This window comes from Xiphophorus hellerii, chromosome 3 (genome assembly GCF_003331165.1).
Source record: "Xiphophorus hellerii strain 12219 chromosome 3, Xiphophorus_hellerii-4.1, whole genome shotgun sequence".
NCBI lineage: Eukaryota > Metazoa > Chordata > Actinopteri > Cyprinodontiformes > Poeciliidae > Xiphophorus > Xiphophorus hellerii.
The window spans coordinates 15,676,984-15,701,189 of record NC_045674.1 but is presented as its reverse complement, the minus strand read 5'-3'; the positions used below and the strand labels follow the sequence as shown (position 1 = coordinate 15,701,189).

General features: G+C 39.2%; 1 protein-coding gene across 1 annotated transcript in view; it reads right to left on the bottom strand.

Moving 5' to 3' along the window:
• Positions 1-312: 312 nt before the first annotated feature.
• The window catches only part of efna4 (ephrin A4), a 46,166-nt gene continuing 22,272 nt past the window's right edge, over positions 313-24,206 (bottom strand). The window contains exons 3-6 of the mRNA XM_032558627.1: positions 17,627-17,925; positions 11,609-11,677; positions 3,261-3,287; positions 313-2,117 (exon numbers count right to left, since the gene is read on the bottom strand). Coding sequence (XP_032414518.1) covers positions 2,032-2,117; positions 3,261-3,287; positions 11,609-11,677; positions 17,627-17,925 — 481 coding nt within the window. The 3' untranslated portion in view covers positions 313-2,031. The remainder of the gene's footprint in view (positions 2,118-3,260; positions 3,288-11,608; positions 11,678-17,626; positions 17,926-24,206) is intronic.

The window sequence follows — 24,206 nt, the reverse complement described above, 5'->3', positions numbered from 1 at the left end:
CTAGAGTCTATTAAAAGCAGGAGTCCACTGGGTATCCGGGTCTTATCAGTCTTTAGCCACCCATAGATAAAAATGCAGCTCAATATTCCACTGGGTTACTCACATTACAATGGCCTCCCACACCACAAGGTCATTTTAAGTCCCTGTAGTCCCCTTATCTTCATGCTGCTGTGTATAACATTTAATGTGTGTGTTCCGCAAATAAACTCATGTGTGTTTGTGTGCAAACTGTCACCGAGACCTGCAGCTGCGTCCAATAAATCGATGCATTTTAGACCCAAAGTAATAAAAATAAATAAATAACTGACCGAGCTTTTTGGAATGCAACCGTATTTTATTTGTTGTCCTGCCACAGAAAACGGCTCAGATTGCAGTTGGCTCTTCACAGAAGACGCTACGTCCTTCACTAAAATGTGAAAGCAGAAACGCAATAAAAAAAAAAAATCCATAAATCCTACCATTACATGACTGTAAAACTCACACTGTACAGAAGAGAAACCAAATCTTAAGAGAACCATTTTTTTGGGAAGTAAGCCTGACAAAAAAAGGAAAAGCTAATAACATTTTGACACCCAACTGTTTGAAAGAATAAAACACCTAAAAAAATGTAAATGATGAGATTATTTCACCATAAAAAAGAGAATAGTAAGTGCTAACAATTATATTTTTAAAGCAAGGAAACAATGTATGAAAAATGTTTACATGTTCTGACAGTAAGCCAATCCAATAATGTAGCAAGATGATTATGTCACGTTAAATTATATAATTAGCTCCTAAGGAAAAATAAAGAGCTCTGTTCTCACCAATTTCAATGTAAAAATATATTGGGAGGCCAAGTTTATTTATTCATTCTTGCCAAACTTTTCAGCTGTGAATATAAATTCAATAATCAACTTAATAACTTGGCAAATTCAGTTTAGCACAGCATATAAAATAAAATATAAGTAATTTGTAAGTATGAAAATCTGTTATTTTCTTCTCACATAAAGATCAAGTTTGTGTTATTTTTACGATTAACTTATACAGACTGATTGTTACTGTAGTAAACAACTTAATTATATAAACCCAACATATTTTTATGTAATTTTACAAACTATCCACATGAAACCAAAAATCATGTGACGATAAAAATAAAATCATAAAGCTCAGACGTGCACACCGTTTATCTTTCTAACTCCGATCCGTTCACCCATAAATCCGTCGTTTTCTCAGGCGGTTCTGAAGCAGAAAGCAGGTTGTAACCCTAACGTAGAGCTGGTTGCCCAAAGAGGAACAACTGTCCTGTAAAAATGTCCCGTAAAAACCAAAGTCCGGCATCCAGTCTCCTCTTGTATGTCCAGTCCAGTTCAACCAGTAAAAACCAGTTTGATCCCAGCAGGGGGCGCAGGAGCCCAGTCTCACTTTTCTATCAGAGTTGCCCTTTCCAGATTTAAAATGCCTTTCCTTTGAGATGGAAGTAGAGCAGATTTGTTTTTGCTGTGATTATAATGAGGCATTAATGTGCGAGGTTGAGTCCATGTCTAGAAAATTAGAGGAGAAACAGAAAACCTTCAACCTGAGCCAGTCCTTACACTAGTATGTTTATTTGGCCACTTTTTAAACTGGAGGCTTCCACTCAAAAGGAAGTAAACAACAGAAGAAGTAAAAAAAAACAACCAACAAGACACACAAATAAAATAAACTTCACGGGAGGACCTGATTCTTTCATTGTTCCTCTGGCTTCGAAGTGAGATAGGAGTCTTAAGATGGCTCCTGTATGGAGAACATTTTGTCTGAGTAGTTGCACAACAGGCAACAGGTAGAGCAAGAAAACAGGAAGAAATGCTTTGCTGCACTTCGGCGTCATTTCCCTGAGTCACTGTGGTCCGGAGAAACCATCGTCCTGCCTGGATTTTTAACCAGTCACTAATGTCGCTGGCTTAGTCTGGCAGAGATTGCACTTTGCCATTTGTTGTCAGCACAGTTTTATTCTTCCTTTAGATGTCAGAGACTGCACCCATGGAGCGCAGGCAGGCACTGAGGACAGATGAGTCAGGTGATCAGCAGTAAGAGGATGGAGATGAGGAGCGGAAGAGAAGTGGTCCTCAGTGAGACAACACTGCTGCGAGGTTTTGTTCCTGGAACAGAGAAGAACATTTTGTATGAATATTTGTTTCTATAAGAAGTACAACCAAAAATGCTTGAATACGAGTTTCCTTCTTCTGAATCCATCTGGGGATTTAGAATCATATATAGACTTTTTTGTTTTTTTGCCACAGGACATTATTATTCTTCATAAGTTTAAACTTGACACAAATTTAAAGCACAACATTGTTTTGTGTTTTGGCTGGAAAATGTGATTGATTTAAACAGTCTGTTAACTATCTCACACTGGAGCTCCAGTCTTAGCTCCTATGTGACTGCACTCATTTGGGGCTCAGCAAGTAGATGACTAACAGTGACTTTCAAAGTGATTTGTACACCTTTATCTATACCACATTTGTCATGTTACAACCATAAACCTCAGCATGCTTATTGAAACTTGCCAACATTGATATAGTGGAGAATTGTAAAGTGGAGAGCATCCAGTCTTCCTAATGAATTCCCATTTGGATCTGGATATGCTGCTGGCAGGTGAACCTCTGCAGCAGTCTCAAATCTTTTGCAGCCCCTTAAACGAGTTTCCTTCCAGGATTGTTCTGCATTTAGTTCTATCCATATTCCCATCACCGTTGACCACCTCCATTATCCCAGCTGAAGTGAAGCACCCCCACAGCACGATGACTGCACCATCTGAACAACATGTTTGTAACAGACCTGTGTCTGACTTGTGGTTCTACAAACAACTTATGAATTTCTTTCAACAACAGACTTATTCTTGCTGCTGCTCCTTGAAAGGCAAAATTTTAAAAGTGCGAAATAAATTGTTGATCTATAAACATATTCTGGGACTTAAGTTGTGGATCTTTGTGGATTTGAGTTACCGTGGACCTCTTAACGGCTGTGGATGTCCCAAAAATCAAAATAAAATACACTGAAGTTTTTGATGCTAAAGTGATAAAATATTTTAAAGGCAGTGCAAATAACTCTGCAGAGAAGGGGTACAATTCAAGGACACTACGAAGGACACTAATGTTCAAAATAAACATTCAGTGATTACAAAATCATGCACAAATTTGACATGCAGGTTTTAGCTCGATACAGAAGAATATAGACATTCAGATATGTTACACTGATCCACAAGCTACAAAAAAAACGTATCACAAGAATTTGCATCTCACCTTGTATTTGTTTTGAGCCCTCTGATGCTGTAATAAGCAAGAAGAGAAGAAAGATAGAGTTTAGATAAGTTGAGGCATGAAAACAAGATGCTGATTAGTCATTTTTGCATGTGTAACCTTCTCAATAAACGTGCTGCTTTGTGCAACAAAAAGAACAAGAAACAGACAAATGACCAGGGGAAGGTATTTACCATTACTCAAAGACCAATGCCATGAAAAATGGGTACTGACTGGCTGTGCAACCCTAAATATGTCCCCTATGCAAATTTTCTTAAAGGTCGTACAGAAAAAAAAAGAGCTTGGAAAGCATGGCAACAGGAAAAAGATAGTGTTATGTAAATTAGAATGACTAAGAATGATGGAGATTATACCGAGAGGGATACAGGAAATGGAAAAGGATGGAAAAATGCAAGAAAATTCAAAATGACAGCCGAAACCAAGAAGTGGACAGTAGATGAAAGGTAGAGCGGTGAAGACTCGAGTGAGAAAGTAAGGTGAAATAAGAAAAGAAGATTCGAAAGACTGAAACAAGGTCAGATGGGGAAAAGGGAGGGAAAGAATAAGACGGGATAAGGGGGCATTTGTGTCTGGGCGTCACTTTCTCAGCAGGTGGGTAGAGGGTACTGAAAGGAAATAATGGAGGGAGACGTGGAGGACTGCTATAATGGAGGAATAGGGAGCTGTTAAGAATGAAAATGGAAAAAAAGACCAAAAAAATACTGGTAGCAAGGAAAAAAAAACATGAAGCAGAAAACTGCCTAATATTCCAAAGAGCAACGATGGACGGGTCAGAAGACACGGATAAGACGGCACAACTGATTCTAAAATCAATCTGTGGCCTTGAACTCATCTCTGACAACCCATAAGTCAAACCCAAACACATAACCGTGTACACACAAACACACTAAAAAAAACATAGCCTGGAAAATAAGGTGTGTATCAATGACCTCGGAGAACCAACCACTGATCCATAAACCGATAAGCCTTCCTCAGCGCGTCTGAACAACACGTGGCTCCGCCCGACATGAAACCAAATTACTCTCAAGTAGATATAACTAACAGCCATCAAGGGGTTAACGAAGCATTAAATTGAATGCTATGTCACAGCTTACTACTGAGCTTCTGCAAGTGTGCATTGAGGTGAGCAAGAGTATTTGTAAGGTGAAGCAAACTGTGCCAGAAAACAGTTACAATATAATTGTTAAAAAAAAAAAAAAAACACACACACATCCGTCTATACGCAATTAACAAAATGCTAAACACAGAAAAATTGTGATATATTTTAGATAATCAACGTTGCACAATTTATCAATACAATTAGCAACATAGAAAAAAAAACATTACATTAATAAAAAATATCTGCATTATTTGTATTCACCATGTACCACATGAAATTACGGGAAAAAATTTTAATTTTAAATTTTTCAGCTGATGATGATGCGTCTTAAAAAAAACAAAAAAGAAAAAAATTGCACAGTTTATAAAAGGAATATAAGTGAGACACTCATAAACTGAAAGTCTGCATGTATACTGACACCAATACAATAACTGTGTAACACTTTCAATCAAGAAAAAAAAAATCTTTGGAGAAATGTGTCTTCTGTCGACAATTTATCGGTGCCACTGATTAAATAAGGCAATATAAAAATAAGTAAGAAAAAAGCCAAGTAATTACTACATTAAATACAAAACTAAACAGACATACTCACAATATCCCACAAACAATCTCTAGTAAAAACATTATAGCCATATCCAATAAGAGTTACATTTTACAGAAACTACGTCTTAATCAATGTGATGTTTTAAGAACGAAGTAAAGAAAAACAAGACAAACTAAACAGTTCCTACATTAAAATACTGCAAAAAAGGTAAAAAAAAAAAAAAAGTCATATGTTGAAAATGTTTAACTTATTAATTTTTTCTACTCAAAACATATCTCAAGCTCACAAATTCTAAACAAAATTTGTAGAATTTTTAGAGAATTTATTTGGACTTTGATTAAAAAAAAATTTAAAAAACACACTTAAAAAACAAAATTGAAGGTCGTATCTCTGGAAAATAGTGATACAAATAAAACCGGAACAGTTTTAGAATTTGCTGTGATTTAAAATTAAACACATAATTTAAAACTTGTGAGTAACTTTTCGTTTTTAATTAAATCGCTGTGAAATTAACGAGCGTTTCATTCGCCGTCGAGTCGAAAACATAAAAATTTGCCGTTTTCAGATGCCTTGTGTTTACTCGGCTGTGGGTGATATGCGTGTTTTGATCCGGCTTTAATCACATCATTTGCGCAAATAGCTGAACATCGATGGCTCTTGTTTTCTGTGTTAACATCATCATCTTAGTCATGGCAAACTCTCACACAAAATGGAGTCCACGGGGGCGTGACTGCAGAATTTAAAAAAAAGCACGCTCTCTGCAGTGCAGTCTGAGGCATGCTGCATGCGTAACCGCACATGGGCAGCCATGGCAAAGTGCGCATGTGCCTCAGCGAGTGTGTGTGTGGCGGCGTTTATGTGGGTGTATGCAGAATGCCCCACTGCAGAGACAATGTTCCACCATTCCACCTCTCCTCGTGCCGCCATTTTACACACATAGGTACTAATGCTAACTAACGTAAATAAAATCGTTTTGCAAAAATCGTGGGAAAAAAAAAAAAAAAAAACAGCAGGGAATTTCAGATGCAAATCGCTAAAAACGGTAAAAAAGTTCAAATTTGGGTCTTGAGGTTCAGTTTGAGTTTTGTCCACTGGGTTTCAGGCGTACAAAGAGCGACTTGGATGAGAGCAGAGGGCGGTGAGGAGGGCAAGGATTCAAGAAAATAAACGAACAAACCGCCACCCCTCCACACCTCCCAAAAAAGGAAAAAAGAAAATCCCCGAAAAAGAATGCAAGGAACATGGTGACGCTCTGCAAACTGAAATAAATGTAATGGACTGCTCACAGCGGGACAATGACTAGAAAAAAAAAGGGAAGTGAGACGAAGTGGGAAGGGGAATCAATTAGGGAGAGATGGAAGTTGGTCTGTAATGGTTTCTCACAGTGGGACGGCGGGGAAAGAGGAAGCCGGAGAGAGGCAGAGCAACTCGAGGAGCGAGAGAGATAAACACACCGAGAGGGGGTTTTAAGGAGAAGATGCAGAGTAAAAAGGTAAGTATAGAGTAGGAGGTGAAGCGAGTTTGAGGAAGATGCAATAGAAGGCTGTGGGGTATCTGAAATTTCACGACAACAATTCGGGGCTTCATTTTTATGATGCAACAAGAGCTTGAGAACCTATCAGACATCGTTTTTTTGTTTTCCAAGCGCAATTTGTGATAGCGTTCCATTACAAAAAACAAACTCACTCCCATGTAAACATCAAGCAGTCGTGTTTCACGATATTTCAGAAAAAAAAAATTTAAAAAACGGATCCGTCATCTGTATTACTGCTAAATTAAATACCAGAGAAATCGAGAAACAGTTTAGAACCCACTGACCTTGGAGCTATGACAACACACCTGATGGACTCTCTCATCGTCACCTCTGTCCTTTACACTAACTGCTAATTAATTTAAACCCCTCACGACAGGGTTATTCCCACGTGGAAATGCACACAAGCTGGTTTTTTGAAGAAGATGGAAAAAAAAAAAGTGAGGAAGGGAGGAGCACGGTTTGAAGTCTAGATAAGAGGCGTTTGCTGAAGGACAGGAGCTGCCATCACCGACGGCCACACAGGCGTCTAATGGCATGCCCTGCTGCCACGCTACCTGTCAGATAAAAGGGAACCAAGTCAGGAAGGAAGCTGGGAATAAGCGGGAGCTTTTACCACAGGGGAACAACACAACAACAGCAAGTGGACAGACTGCAATACATCGCCTCCAACTCTCCTTCATCCCCGCTCTCATCCATCTACTTCACTTTCTTCTCGCCGGCCTCGTACACGTTTATCCCAACGAGGCTCGCCGCACAGCCGGCGCGCGACAGAGATGGAGCGAAGCGGGGGAAAGGGAAAAAGGGAGTTGGTGGAAAGCGGTACGGCGGATGCAGAGGTTCGACAAAGGGAAGGTGTAACAAGGAAGGTGGCAAGGCGGAGTCTGAGGGCATGGAGGAGGATGTCTGAAAGACTGCTATGGATGGGGCCTAGATTAGTTTTGCTCCAGTAGTGAAAGATCATAAAAAAACGAGGAAGGGAGGAGAGAGCCGAAGAGACAGAGAGAAGGGGGGGATTAGTGCCACTTCAAGAATGACAGAAGAGTGAAGAAAGAATGAAAGCGAGGAGGTTGGAGATGAAGAGGAGGTGGGTGGAAGGGAGGTGGGGAGTTAAAAGACAAGGAGACGCAGATCCTGAAATTTAGTCGGGATTAGTTTTGGTTAAGGAATAGGATGAGAAGCAGAAAGAAGAAAAAAAGATGAGGCAAGGAAACAGAACACAGATGTGTGCATGTCTTTGTAGGTAGAACTGTTTCTACTCTGAAGTCAAAGTGATTTTAGAACTGAAAATGCAATGCATGTGTGAATCCTGTGCCAAGAATGCAGAACTCGAGTGATTTCTACAATTTCTTTATTATTTTTGCCACAGATGAGCTGATTGGGGAATACAGTCAGAAGGTCAGGAATACATTAGCCTTTCCTCACAGAAGTGAGCTATCTGATGTAGTTGTAATTAATGGGAGCCAGATAATTAACAAACTTTAAAAAAAAAAAATCCATCAGATTTTACTCTGGTAATAAAGTAGCAAATTACCTCCCAACTGACGTCGCGCCTATGATGACATTTAGGAGTTTATCCGAGATTAAGGACATGGCGTGATCTCGTTTCTTGTCAAAGTGTGTTTCGCGAAGCGTCACGCAGTTGCTGTCTGTCTGTGTCTCTAGTGAAATAAGTTTAAGCCAAGACTCATAATTTGAAGAATTAAACAAAGCAGTTCTTGAGTTGCTGCCCTGTTGTGTTGATGAAGTCAGTCAGGAACAAAAGTTGTCAGGCTGCCCGATAATACACTTTTAAATCATTATCTGGCAGTATTCTGGTTCTTTTGTGAATAAAACAATTGGTGACAAAGTGACAGAAATGATACGACACAGTAAGCTCAATGAGACTAACTAGCTGCCAAGAACACAAAAGTTGCCATCTGGCACCCTGACAACACTCAGATACAACGGCACTGAAAAAGTGTTCACTACTTTTCTTTTCTTTGTCAAGATTGCGTGCCACTAGTTGTCGTTATCCACATTATCCTGGCAAGAAAATGGCAGAGATGGAAAGTGGGAGGACATGCAGCGAAGGTCCCGGAGGTTTGGGACTGAACCTGGGATAGCTGTGTCGAGAACTAATTGCCTCTGAATATGGGGCGCCTGCTGCACCACACCTTCACTACCTTTAAGAAATATATAGGAGCATTTTTGGTAAATGGTAGAAGAAGAAACTGTGCCAGACAAAATAAAAATCCCATATTAACAATTACAACACTGCAACAGACAAACCATGAGCTCCTACTGATGCTAAAATGACCATCTGCTTGAAAGCTTTATATCCTTGCTGAACTAAATAGCCATTTCGTGAGAAAAATCAAAATCTAAAATACTTCTATAGTCATGGACATTTGTAGCCATGCTTTAAGCTTGGTAACTAATTTATAAAGCTGATTTTGAATTGCAAAGAAAGAAAGAAAATACATGTTCTTGTCCTGTCTGCTAATAAAGATGGGTAACACTTTATTTGACAGGTTGTGAATAAGACTGTCATGACACCGTCATAAACATGACATAACACCTGTCATGAACATGAGTAAGTCTTCGTGAATATTTATTACTGTTGTCATAAAGTGTTATTCGGTAAATCATGACACTTTTAATACAAAGTTGACATTATTCAAAATGTCTTTGTTATGACAACTTGACATTAACCAAGAAATCACGACTAGCTAATAGTTTGTCACTATGGCGTCAGGCTGCCTGACAACAATCGGTTACAAAAGCAATGAAGAAGCCTCCAAAACTTGAGTCTGTCAGAAGTTGGGCTAAAAGAAAATGACAGAGAGAAGTAGATGAGACAAAGAAAGCACTGTAAGAGTACTGAGAGATTATCCAATAATTATGCTAAAGCTGCCGCACACTGATCAAACTTCTACCAGATAATTCTATGCTGGCCAGAGATTTTAGGAGATTTGTGAAAACAAAATTGCTACACTTTCTAAGCTTTGTTGGGCTTTAGGGCCACATTAGAATTAGACAAGCAAAAATACAAAATTTGGACTAATCAAATCTGAGCGAGATACTGATTACTTTCTTTGAAACGCAGGTTGAGATTAGCAAAACTTTTACTATAAAAATTAAATTGTTTACCCAAAATTATTGCTAAAATCTTTTCTGGTTCTTCTGAGCTCCCATCACATTCAATGTAAGATAAATTAATCATTTTTTCCAGTTTATATCCAACTATATTTGAAAATAAGAAAGTTGGGATTTTGCATTCTCACTAAAATTTAGGTAAAATTTCCTATTGTTCTAGAGCCAGGATGTATTCTACATCCCTATTGGCATTAGCCAGAGCTTAATTATTGCAACTATCAATGGTAAAGTTGGCATTTGCTATTATTTGCTATCCCTATCAGGATTACCTACCGACATTGTTTAGCTACACATTAGTCCTGTAAACTCAAAAAATTCAATAAAAAAAAATATTGGTGAACTTTGAATAAAGACAAGAGTAAATACCACAACATACAATTAGTATATTGTATACTAATCAAGATATTTACTGCAAAATGACACTGTTAATCTTTATTTTGCCTGTAAAAATAAATATTATTTTTATTTCCTGAAAAATATTGCTAAATTGTCAGCTTGTTCCGATCAGACCAATTTTGTGTTTGGTCTCATGAAGGGAGGTTTATTTTTTGTTCACAGTTTGCATTTTTTTCCCCATTTATTTAAACTGTATCAGTGTTTGTTAAACAACTTTCCAGCCAGTTTCACTGAAGAGAGAGGGAGAGAAAAAAAGTGCGTTAGTTCAGTCTGGGACAGCACAACAAGCCCCCCTGCAGATAACGCAGGGATGGGAACTGGGACAGACGTCTCAGACACGCATGTGATGCTACGTACACACTCGGATACGAGTCCAACTGCCAAAGATCGCACGCAAAGGCCCATAGACTCGCACACAAAGTGCAACAACAGCAACAGAAAGAAAAATGGTCCACACACACACACACACACACACACCGAGCACCGTACAGGGATTCCCACAGTGACTGGGCAACATTCCCAACCGGAATGGGCAGCTCACTGGACTGGAAGACTAACATTACTCCAGGCGGGCTCTGGATTAGATCAACTCTGGGAATTTCACACTGAGAAAGGGCGATGGGGAGTGGGTGGATGAGGATGACAAGCAGGTAGGAAAAAAAAGAAAGACCACTGGTTGGATAAGATTTAAACGAATGTGATGCTCAAAAAATCCATAACGAAATGTTCATTGAATTAGTTCTAAATACAGAATAGGCATGATGAAAATGCTACATGGGCTCATGCTCATAATGTTTTGAACAAATTTGCTTTAAGACAAACACCACGTTACAGCTGTTGTAAAACTAACAAGTACATTCAGTTATAATATTTTATGTGACGCTTATTTACTGGATTTTTGATTTTGATACATAGACCTAGGCAATATTATTACAATAAAAAACTGAAGCTTTACTGAGTTAAAATTTACAACTCACATTTCTTTGCCGTTCTGCTGCTTATAGATCCTGCTATTTATCTGACTTATTTATAGCTGACATTGGCTAGTAAATTAGTCAGGCTATCTGCTGAGGTAGCCAACCTGCAGTCATGTTCTTAACAGGCTGCTGTACTAAAATTGTACATTCAAAGCTGAGTTATTAAGATAACAGTTTAGTTCCCACACCATGACTGTTTGCTTTCTTCAGCTGCAAGTACTTCTAAATTGACAAATTTGACTTTCTTGTAAGAAAAAGGAAAAAAGGTTTTGCAGCTGCATAAACTCCAGTTACCAGTTTTTGCTCATCAAGTTAAAAGAACTTAAATCATAAAGATTTTATAGTGGAAAAGTTTAGGCATTTCAAAAATAGATTTTTTTTTGTTAAAAGCTGTAACTTGGTGTGGATTGATACAGGAAAGTAGCTAATGCTCAGCAAAGAGTTAACTTCATAGTAGTTTTCATTTAGAAAAAAAAGAATACTACAAGGTTAAAGATAGAAAGCAGCAAAAAGCTCAGTAGTGAGTGGCAGTCTGAACATCATTCTATACTCCTAGACGTGATAGTAAAGATGTGAGAAAGAAGAGTCTGTTGGTGTACAAAGAGGAAAGCATAAAAGAACAGATGAAAGGATGAGTGTACTCACTGGGCTCACAGCATATTGTGACACGCATCTTCATGCATGGCAGAGGAGGGCCTTCATCTGTCGGCAGAGCTGCAGAGAACAATAGTAAAAATAAAGTGTAAATAAGGTACTTACTCATCAAACCCAACAAACAGTTTTGAATTCAGGATGCCAACATGTGGAATATTAAAAGAAAAATTCTTGCACGGAGCAAAAATTATTCCAGAAAGTCTATTTAAAGGACTTCGTGCTACAATACATTTCGTGCAGAAAAGCTTAAGAGCAGACAACGAGTTTTCCCACTTCAACATTATCCGAGTAAGGATTTACATCATCTTTCTGTTGCAGACCAAATATTGCACTTATCCTCACAGCTAAGTAAAAACAACAAAATGCACTACTGAGATGTGCCACCATTAGAGAGGAGCTGCTCCCATATCGATGCTGATCATGGCTCACTCGGGAATAAAAGGATCCTAATGGCTGTTTTATCTGTCACCGCGTTGTTGATTTTGGTAAGCAGATTTGTATGAAACCCCCAGTTAATGTGCTTTATCTTAAAACTATTCTCAAACAGCTCAGAGACACGTAATAAGAAACAGTCCAGATAATTTGTTTCCCTGTTGCATTCATGTCAACTATTAGGATGACTCCAGAATATGGTAATGTGTAAAGTAGTTCAAAATATATAATCAACACTATTAAAGCACAATATTCAAGGGAGAAATTTGCATGATACCATGTTTGGTGTTTAATGATTAGACAAGGTGTCTTAATAGAAAGTTTTGCAATTCTCTGGTTTTAAAAAAAGATTTTGTGATACTAATGTCTACATTCACAGTATTCAAACAGGAAACAGGCAGACAAAGAGAAGAGGGGATGACATGCAACAAAACGTCCCAAGGTCAGGAATCAAATCCAGACGGTTGCATTGAGGTCGAATAGCCTCCTTATACGAAGCGTTCGATCTACGACTAGAACACGCACCGCTCCACACAATGCTTTTCTGACAAACATGTTAGTGAAGTAAGCCGAAATAACCGTTGAAATATATAAATTCAAAAGGAGCTGCAATATATTTGGAACATATGATATTGTGCAATATAGTCAAAGATCGAAAACGGTTTGTTCCTTTACTTTTGTATCTCCCCACCATTTTTTAAAAGCTTTTAAATCCTGATGACTAAAGCTACTACCACGGCATCGCTTCCTACGCAGTTTGGTGAATTTAAAAATGTTTTTTTGTGGATCCAAATTTGAAGAAATAATGCTTTTCATGAATACAAAATGGGTGTATCATTCAACATCTATATATCACTTGTTTATTTGGATGAAGGACATCTAACTGACAAATACAGCGATGTGTACTTTGGGGTATTTATGGCAGTACCAAGAGAAGTGAGGATAAAATGTAATTACAGAATTCATCACAGGGGCGTGCTGTGGTGGCGCAGGGGGTTAGCACGCCCCACGTTTGGAGGCCTTAGTCCTCGACGCGGACGCCGCGGGTTCGACTCCCGGTCCCGGCAACCTTTGCCGCATGTCTTCCCCCCTCTCCTTGCCCTCTTTCCTGTCTGCCTACTGTCACAAACAATACGAGCCACTAGCGCCGCAAAAACTCTTCGGAGAAAAAAAAAAAAAAGAATTCATCACCATCTTTTGTTTGTGAATCTATCAATCAGAGCCATACACAAAGAAAAAAAATGTGTAAATATATAAACACCTCAAATAAGCCATTTCTCTACAAATGTTGCATTACAACTATGTATTAAAGATACAACATCCTCAAAGTTTTTGTTGCCACAATCATTCTGACATTTTTTATACCCGAGTGTGAATAACTTACACCATCTAGCCAGCAATCCATTTTCTACTTATCAAAAGGAAACCAAGATATCACTCTCCCCATTAACATTCTTCAGCTGGTTCTGCAGATCTCAAGGTGTTTTCAAATCCAGACGAGATCGATAGTCCCTTCAGTTTGTTCTGGGCCTGCCCCGGAGGTGTCCCCTCAGTGGGATGTGACTAGAAAATCTCACATGTGTAGGCAGGGTAAATGGGAGGCATCCTCTTCAAATGCTTGATGAGGATGCCTCCCAGTTACCCAGCTCCTTTGAGGAGCAGCAACTTTACTCTGAGCGCCCTCAAGATGTCGGCGCTTCAAGTCAAAGCGCGGTCAATCCACAAAAAAAAAGAAGCTAATTGATCTCACTCTTTCAGTTGTGATCCATATCTCATAACTATAGCTGAGGGTGAAAAAAGTAGACAAACTGGTGAATGATGAGCTTGAGTTATACCTGCATTACTGTAAACCTTTCTGGATCCACTTCCTGTTCTTCCTATCTTCACTCACACCCCAGGAACCAAGGCTCAACAGAGTTTGCAGGTAAATTCTCCCGGCTTCATTCCCCATCTACCTTTTCAAGGTGGGGTTTAATAACAAATGTGGTCTATTTTCATTGAGGCATTTGATTTACTCTTATTTTGACTCCTGAGATCAAATTGCCTTTCGAGACACTACCAGAGCCCGAAACCCCGGATAACGTACACATGAAACCAACATTTAGTTTTATACCTCACTAATCGAGAAACTCCTGTTAGATTATGAATTTTGGAGTACTGAGCATCCCAGAACAAGAATCAAACATGGAGAACCAACATTTAGTGGCTACCCTTACCTTTTTGTCTCTTTTGGCTTTATTGTTTTGTTTGTATTTTCTTCTAATTCATGTAAAGAACTTTGAACTGCCTTGTTACTGAAAATTTGCTATATAAATAAAATTACCCTTACATGTTGAAAAATAAGAGCCTAACAAGTATTGTAGCTAAGCAATACTATTTAATTGAGGCAATGCACAAATACATTTTCAGATGGTGTGATTCATTATATTGTGCAATTCTAAAACAAGTTCATACAAAGAACTTAAACTAGCTTGCAAAATATTTTTGCGGCCAATCCAGTACCACTAATTGAACCCAAATAGTATGAATATCAGCCTCAGGGGATCCACATGAAAATGGTTTAATTTTTTTTTAAAGCCTCAAAGAAGCTCAGGAGAAAGGTGGAATGTAAGTGGAGTTTGAGCAACAAAAAGCTATACATGGAAGGTATAGGGTTTCCAACCTCCTTCTGTCTCTCAAGTAGTTATATTTAATAACAGAGAAAATCTTTGCAAGCTATTAGACTCATAGATGACAATGGACTCACACAGAGATGATTGATGAGATGGGTCTTTCTCTGACACACACCACTTAAACGAGTTCATTTAATCAAAAAGTGAAGATCTGATCAATTTAATTTGCAAAGTCATGTCCCTTCTTTATGGCTTAAATGAAACTTCTGCCTGAAGTCAAACGGCAGCCTTTCCTGCTGTGACCTGAAGGATCCACCCCAAGTAACCTCTTCAAAAACTGGCTCTTTCTCAGTTACATCAGTCACCAGGAATGACACACTGAAAGCTATAGACACTTCTGACAGCACATTGGGAATCACTTTTATGCAAGGCTGTAAATATTAGACATTTCTCCACATTATTTACAGCCACACTCATGAATTTATGCATGACACCAGAACATGTGGCGTTCCTGTTGTCTGTACCCATCTATCTTTTCCATCTCAGCCTTTTCCTTTACAAAATACTGCACATTGAAATATAAGAGCGTTAATTGAAAACCTTCCGCAACTTTACAATCACTTCAGTTTAAATAGCCCAGAAAGCCACAGCGAGACCCCTGCTGTCAGCCTGAACAACACTACATCACTGAAACCAAGCACTTACAGCAAAGATACTTCAACTATAATAAAAACTCATTACATCAATGTGCTTTTTACCTAGTGTAGTCACTAGATTGTTTAATTTTCCGTCATAATCAAATAATCTCACACATACTCAGAAAAAAAACAACCTAGGAAAAAGTTTTTTTTCTTTCCTTTTTTTTTTAAAACACAAATCTTGGTCTAAGAAAAGAAGTAGCCTGAAAAGCTAATGTGTGGAGTTAATGTGTTTGTATTGGGAAAAACACTTTTAAACATTGAAAATGACATGTCTTAGCATGTTTTTATGTATATACAGTATGTTTTATACTGTTGCTGCAAGTTTCTTCATGTTAAAAAATAGCTGTTTTTCATCGCTGGCACCTACTGCTTGTTTAGGACTAAGGATTATATTAAGGAAAGATGCAATGCAACCAGCTGATCTTCTTTCGAAAGCATTTAACTAATTTATCAATCAATTTATCTTTTTTTTTTTAAAATCAAAATCCTGGTGTCCAGAGGAAACGTACAGGGGTGCCTAGTGTGAAGTTTTTACAGTCAGTGATGATTTGTGAAATCGTTTTATAGCTGCTGTTGTCGGTTCATGAAGTCCAAAGTCAGCACTTTATGTTTCCATCTGCTGATAAACTTTATGAAGATGGTGATTGAATTTTTCGGCAGTATTCTCAATAGCAAGATGAGACAATCCAGAGCCAACAACACAGAGGAGCTAAAGGTTGGTGTTAAATGATCCAATGATACAATAAATCATGCAAAAGGAGCCCCAACCAAGTAGGAAATAAATTACTTTTCCATAGCGTTTTGTTTTATCCAGATGCATCTCTAGATATTAGACTCGTTTGTCTTGAATGACATTCCATGGTGGTTAATTGGTGCCATACAGTATATATGTACAAACCGATTTGACCATTCAATGAATCGAGCTCCCTTGCTGTTCTTACTGTTCTCTGAAGTTGATCTATGCAGCGAACAGCTGACCAGTAGAGGACCTCAAGCTGTTTCCTGTTTTTGGTGACCCAGACATGGAGAACTTGTGGGTTTCTGTCATCTCATTGGAGACTGTGACATTGGGCTGTAAAAGTGTCATAGTCTTTTGGCACAGAAGGGCTGAGCTCAGCTCAGACTGAACAAACTAATGCCATTAGTGTCTCTAATATCATTGTACTGTCCTCCCAGGCTAACCCCATTATGCAGCTTCAGGACTGCAGAGCCATTATGAGCAAAAACCCCAGAGCCAGACATTTGGACCAACTTTACGCCTTATCTTTGATGTGGACAAAACACACACAATCGCCCTGAGCCTGCTGCAGCCTGACCAGGGGGGGGACCTATTGTTGCTTTTCTATGAACTGGCATGAACACCGACAATGGCCCAGTGTGCATGTATGCATGTGTGTGTGTGTGAAGACACTCTCTCATGCCTTCACAATACACCATTGTCCTGTGAACCTCAACAGTAATTTATGTAAAGATTCTCTCTCTTCCTTCGTCCCTCTTCTCCAATGCTTTTGTTGTACTTCTGTTTCCTTCTCTCCAAGGTGGATTCTTCTCGTCCCTTTTCCACTCCTCCATTACAGTAACGTCACAGCTCTGAGTTTCCCTCTCGTCTTCTAGTTTTCCAGCTACAGATCTTATAAAAATCACACCAATCACACCATGCTGGGTTGATGTCAAAAAATGCAAACTGAACAATGATGGCATTAAACCATCTACAGTGTTATGGGTATAGGGAAGCTGATCAGAGCTGAATGGAGTTATACGTCACCTTTCCTGCTCAGAATAATTTTTAAAGTGATCTCCACAAAAATAGAGTAAAAAAAACAAACATGAAATACAAGAAAAAATAGGAATCATGACATAAAAGCAGAAAAAGAAAAATTAGAAAGAAAGACCTACGATATAAAGAGTAATTTTGAGGAATATAAACCTGTTAGACACAGAGAAAGGTGGTGGTTTTGATGAAAGCATATTAATTTGTTACAGAGGCCTAGTCAAATTCCTAAACCACAAAAGATTAGCAGTTGTAAATACAGTGAAAGTGGGTTTGCAAACAAATGAATAGCACACGTTTCGGTACTTTTATCTCTAAAACAATTAAAAAGTAATAAATTATTTTACTTATTATTTAAAGGTTGTGGGACAAAATGTAAAACAGTTTAGAGGGAACATATATTTTCAAGCACAATTCTCTTTCAGAAATATCAACCATTTAAGTTAACTTGATAACACGAGACCCTCTTCCTGCCACCAACCCCTCTACTTACAGCTGTAGTAGTAGTGTCTCCCTGGCAGGAATTCAAAGCCAAGCGAGAATGGGGTGAACCTTTGGATCTTTTCAGAGAAGCGGACTGGTCCAAACGGAGCAAACGGGGTGTTGCATTCCCACCTCTTGACGGCCTTTTTGGTTTCCACGCAGCCTTTGAAAGCCTCCTCCTCCACCAGGTAGAGGATCAGAGTCTCCGGCTGCTCTGGAACCAAACTCCCTGATTCAGGATAGCTGGGGCAGTAGATGTCCAGGTAATCATTGAGATTCAACTGGACAGACAGATCTCCCGCTGTCAACCTGGAAGAAAGAACGATAGGGACATTAATATTTCACAGAAGTATTACTGAGTGATTGAAGACAGCGGTGGTGATTAAACATGAACGGTGCCTGGAGGAACATGCGCAATTTCAGAACACCGATTGTTCGTCAATAACGTAATAAATGCAGATGATAAAGGAAAAGTTTGGCAAGCATAAAAAACATTTTTATGTAAAATTTTGGGTGAATTTTACGTATTCACAACTCCATTTTTATTCCCAAACCACCGAGGGAGAGCTGCTCTGGTAGAGATACGAGAAAAAACAATTTTCCGTATGCTAATTACACCACTGAGGGGAGACGAGTGTGAAATAAACTCCACTCGCTCCCTTTTCACCTTCTACAATGCGATGCAAGCACACACTACAGTGCACGGGCCTAAACAAATGTGCATGTACATACACAGTCGAGTCAGTCAAGGCTGACTAGCTTTTGGCACAACAACAACTTTGGACAAGACAGCATCATTAGAACAGAGGAGCTGCATAATGTATGCTCCTTCAGACTGAGGGTTCTGACTTCCTGTCAGCTTGAGTATAAAGAGCTACCCATGTACAAAGTAATATAAGAAACAGGAGGGGAGGGGTAGGAATACATGTAAATATGTTATTAAATACTGTGAACAGCTGAGGAGAAAAAAAACAGGGTTTCTACATGTTTTTATGGAAAATATCCAGACTTTTCCAGACTGTAATTTCCAGAGCTGTTTGCCAATTTCACTCATTTCACTACAAACAGTGTATTGTGTCAACACAATGGTGATGGCGACGCGTGCACATGTAGCCATCTTGCTCTAGCAGTTGTTTGGTTGTATGCTTGTGTTTAATCCACACGAGAAAAATGTTTTCATGGTATGTAAAATGTATGATGACGGTGTAAGTTAATTGATCTTTAATATTATAATTTCATATAAAGAGAAACACAAGGCAGAAAAAAATTTAACTGCTAAAACCACAGACAAGAAGGACATAAATGACAAAAGGATGGAGGAAGGCAGAAAAGATATAAGGAAGGAAGGAAAAAATTGATGAAAAGGAAGGGGGTAAGGAATGAAAAAAGGAAGAGAAATGCAAGGACAGCGACAGTGAAAGGGTGCATGGAAGGTCATAAAGAAGGATGGGAGGAAGGACAAAGAAATTTTGTAGGACAGAAAAACTGTAGGAACACATGGTAGCACAAAAGAAAGAAAGGAGTTGGAATAAAAAAATAAGCGAAAAAGTAAAGAACTGGAAAGGACACTAAGGACAAGGAGTGAATGATGGAAGGAAAGACTCATGGAAAAAATGAAAAAGTGACAAGGAAAGAAGGAAAAAGTAGAATGAAAAAAGAAAAAGTGAAGGAAAAATAGAAATTCAAAGAAGGGCAGAATGAAGGAATTGAGAAAAGGACAAGGAAGAAGCTTGGAAGTAAGGCCACAAGGGAAGAAGTGGGGGAAGAGGGAGGGCAAAGGACAAAGGCAAAAGGGACCAAAGAAGGCCAGTGGAAAGCATATTAGGAAGTATGCAAGCAAGGAAGAACACCAGGAATGAATCAGTGAAGTAAAGAGACTAGAAAGAAAGTGGGTAAGGACAGTAGGAGGTACAGGAAGGCAGAAGGAGGTAAGAAAGAACAAGACATAAGGCGAAAAGGGAAGGACACGGGGACAAAAGGGTGAAAATACACTAGGAAGTAAATAAAGAAAACCACAAGAAAAGGCAGGAGGAAAGAATTAAAGGCAAGAAATAAAGTTATAAAAAGACAGAGGAACACAAGGACGCAATAGTTAAAGGATACAAGAATGGAAGAGTTGCAGGGTACAAGTAAAGAAAGGTGGGTACAAAGAATGCACTTGTGGAAGGACACAAGTAAAAAACGATGAAAGATACTACATACTGGAATAAGAGATACAGACTTTTTTTTTCTTTTTCTGTAAATATGTAGGTTCAGAAAATTTCTAAGTACAATTCCAAATTTTCCGACAGGAATTAAAAATTCGATACTTGTGACAGGAGACAGATGAAGAGCTGTAAAGAGAAAAACTACGGCAAAGGAAAAAGTTGGATGAATAGGTGAATAAAGTGGAGTAAAGAGAAAAGAAGTGTTTTAATTAGTGACCCCAGAGAGTCTGAGTGCAGACACTCAGCGCGCGGAACAACGGCATGGAGGAGGAGAGAAGACAGACTTTAATTGGCCTCCTCTTCTCATGGAGCAGCAAGAGAGAAGAATGAGGGGCAGAATGTGGCTCGAGCAGAAGGTTCAGGTCCGTCAGTGGGAGTCTTTATAGAGGGGTGACAGACCGGAGGAGAGAGGAAGAGGAGTGCTGGGGCTCACTGAAGAGGAACATGGGAGGGAAGACGAGCGTAGAGTTGGGGGAAAGGGAGGTGGAGGTGGTGGTGCACAGCAGATCGCTCTTAAGTTAAGTAGGCGAACAAAAAAAGAGAGCAAAAGAATGAGTGCGGAAAAATGAGTGCAGAGCAGCAGTAGGAAGAGGTACTCGGAGAAACTGATGAAAGCAGAAGTGGAGCGGATAGATATGAAAGGAAGCAGGAGTCTGAGATGGTCCAGTACATTTACAGTGTATCAAAGATGGATGGAGCAATGAGAGGAGAAATGACATGAGACTCTCTGGGACCATGACTAAAAAAGCTGAAAGAGATGAAGGTGTTCCCCTCCTGAAACTTGTGTGAATCTCTCAGTAGAATCATGGAGCAGAAGGGTCATCATGTAAGCTTGCTTTAGAGTCAGACATGTTCACGAGTCATTTTTCTCAAGCTCCCTGAGAGAACTGGTCTCTGAAATGAAAGCAGCATTGTTTCATTAAAGGCATACCGCCTTACACTACATTTCTGCACCTTATGGAAACAAACATTATGCTGTGACCCAATTAACTTATTAATATTTCATACCTTTACCTTTTGTACAACATTATGTCAAACATTTTCAACTATTAACATTCAATAAAACATAGAAATAGAACCAGTCATTTATTTTAATAAATCAAACAGCCAGTTCTTTTATTTTGAAGAATCAGATACATCTGATTGTAATAATACTAGCGTTCCATAACGAGAATAAAATGTTTGATATGAGAGAAACAGATTATTTAAAAGACTACAGTCCCACACTCTTGAGCTGCAGTCAGGTCTCATGGCTGTTGCAGCATGAGTTGAAAAATTTGCATTATGCTACTTTATGTTTGTACTTTAGTCTGTCAGAGATACGAGTACCCCATCTCTCGTCTGTAGTTTGATTATGACTGGTAAAAATAACACATCATCTTCTGCAAACGTAATTTTCTGCGTCTCCTGAAAACATTTCCAAAGCGATTAGATTGCATGTGTTGGTCAGATAACTGATGTAAAGGGGAATCTGTATGAGTCCTGTTGGATAAGTTTAATGTTTTTTTTGAGATACTTATTTGCAGTAAGATTAAGTTTCTTATACAAAGCAATATCTTTCCCACTTTGAATATACAGCATCACCCCTCAGCTCTAATGTGTGTTAAAGTGTGTGTGTTTGGGATGAGTGAGATCCCAGAGACAAGCCTTACAGAGGCTACTTCCTGCCACCATGTGGAAATTGATGATCCGTCAAAAAAGACAGGACCCAATCGATCAAGATTCCTCGCTCAGGACCCACAAAAGCGACTTTGCCTGGTCAATACCCCTTCTGACACGGTGTGTGTGTGGGGGTGTGTGTCCGCATGTAGATGTCGACGCCTGTCCAATAACTCTATTACCTGTCTGCACTAATTACAGGACAAAAGGTGCTTGATTTTTGTGGCAAGAGGAAAAGAAAAACATGTAAGCCAAGGTAGATACACACTCTGGTGCATAAATACAAAGATGATCTTTTTCTCTTCTTACCACCTGTGGAGCTTTTAAGACACCTCAGGCAGAGAAAGGTTTCTTGTTGAACCGTGCGTGCGGGTGTGTGTGTGTGTGTGTGCATTCAATAATAGGCCTGTGCTGTGTCAATAAGCTGCACTCTCTGCTATACATGTCACTCACTTCAAGATTTCCTCTTCAGGTTCTCCTCTCTCCCACCCCTCACCTAAAAACCCCTCTCTGAATCTCCCTTTCACTCTCTTCTTCCTCCCTACTCCGTCTACTCCCTCATCTCCCTCCACCCCTCCACTTTGGGTGACATGCACTCATTCTCCATCTGTTGCTTTCAGAGACTGCACATTCTTATATTACCTGACCCCCTACCTCCCACAAGCCTCCACCCTCAGCCCGCGCCATATGCACGCCAGCAATTACAGAGTCGGTGTGTGCTGTACTCATGTCAACCTGTCATCCCTCTCTTTCCTCTCTCTTCTCTTTCCTTCCTTCCTTCTTTCCTTTTCCTCCTCTCTGGACCTGGTAGGCCTGGGAACGCCCTAATTACACTCGGCATCCTCCTCCTCCTGGCAGACTCCAAGCGACACAGCGGTGACAGCAGAGGGGAATCATGGGAGAAGCTTTGAGAGGCTACTGGTGTCGGGGAGGGGTGTGCTGGTGCAGCCTGGCAGAGGGAGAATCCTCTGGATGTGGCAAAGAGGACTGGTTACGTGCAGTTTGCCAGAGCAAAGGCAGAGGGGTAAAATAGAAACTCACACAAACACTGCAGGACACACTTCATCCCTTCTGCCACTGCACTGAAGCTCACGGTTGATAAGGAGCTGAAACCAAAATAACAAGCTTGGGTCTTCAGTAAAATGCCAACATTTATCCCTTAATAATCACTGAACACTGCAATACAAATCCAGGAACTCCGCAAAGCCAATATCCTGCAGATGTGTCCATGTTGCTGTGCGGCACACACACGGCCATGAGTGTGTGTGTGCAGGTTTAATGAAATGCAGGGGGATGACTGTGGCAGAGACCTTTGATCCTTTAATATGAGAGAATAATTAAAGGAGCAACAATCTTGCAACACAGCCTCAGGAATACAGAACAGACTCTCAACTATGAATAGCAGCTGCATATGCCCCAATACACAGCACATAAATATCTGGGAGAAAAAAAAATCATACTACAATAAAAATGCTGAAAAACACAATTGCACTTCCTGCCATTATGACTGAAAGCATGCGATCGTTTTAATACACTTCCTATTAGCTATGTGACTGGTTTCTGGTTCCTTTCAGCGATAGTAGGAGGCCAGAATGCTTGGTTGAGTCGCAGTTCTTCTGTGGTCAGTCACAGCAGGGCGACCGCTAACTCTGCTTACTACGCTGGCTGGGCACAGCGCTCTGTGGTCGTACTGCCTTGGCTGGATGAACTACCAACTCTGTGGTGGGCCCTAAAACAACACTTGTAGTCACATGGGTGGATCTATGTGCTCTCTTTAATATTTGGAGTTGGGTTTTATTTCTACACTCCTTTTACTGGAAACAAATGAAGATCACCGTGTAAAAGAAGAATTAACAAAAGGTGCGGCATTAATCTCAGAGAACAAAACAAGGCTATTGTTAGCGGCATCAGTATTTTTGACGTGGCGTCGATTAATCCCACATGTCATCATAGAAAACATGTCAAACCTGCATTAACAATAACATCTCAACTCATTCAAAAGAGTTTGTTTGGTGACTTCATGGCTAGCTAATCTGTGGAAACCAGTCAAAAGAAGATTCTCACGGTATGCTTAATTTTAGTAAAAAAGAAACAAAAAGTATGACTAAGTATACTTTTTCTGTTCTACTCCTAATAGTTTAAAATAAGTATGGTTATACAGTATACTTTATATATATATACCTCACATAAAGGTGTGGGTGCCATGCGTGCAGTAGATTATCTGATTTACTAAAAGAAGCTGAAATTAAGCAGATACACACAAAGAATACCTTTTAAAAGAAATTATTGGTGTTGAAATATATGCTTCTTTGTCAAAAAGCCATAGTTTACTTTGTTTACTGTAAATGAATGTGGTTGTGTGACTAGAATAACTGTTTTTAATAATGGAGGCCACTTTTGAACATTTTTGTTTGATTAGGGGTCCAATAGTTAAAAAAGAGCCAGCTAATCCCAACAGGGGATCAAATTTACATTCAATAAAAGTAAATTCTAGTATAAAATCTCCAGAGAGAAAAATCTACAATTACGTTTCATATTTACAAATTTTATCTTTTTTTTTTTTACAGTTATCTTCACAAATTATGTAAACACATTACCAAATAAAAAACTGAGGAAAAAAATAACAATTCATGGGTATAAAATGAGGGTCGAAATTAATGAAGAAGCAAATTGACGCCAACCCGCTTAATTGTTAGTAGTGTTTGTTAACTTTAATCAGCTGAG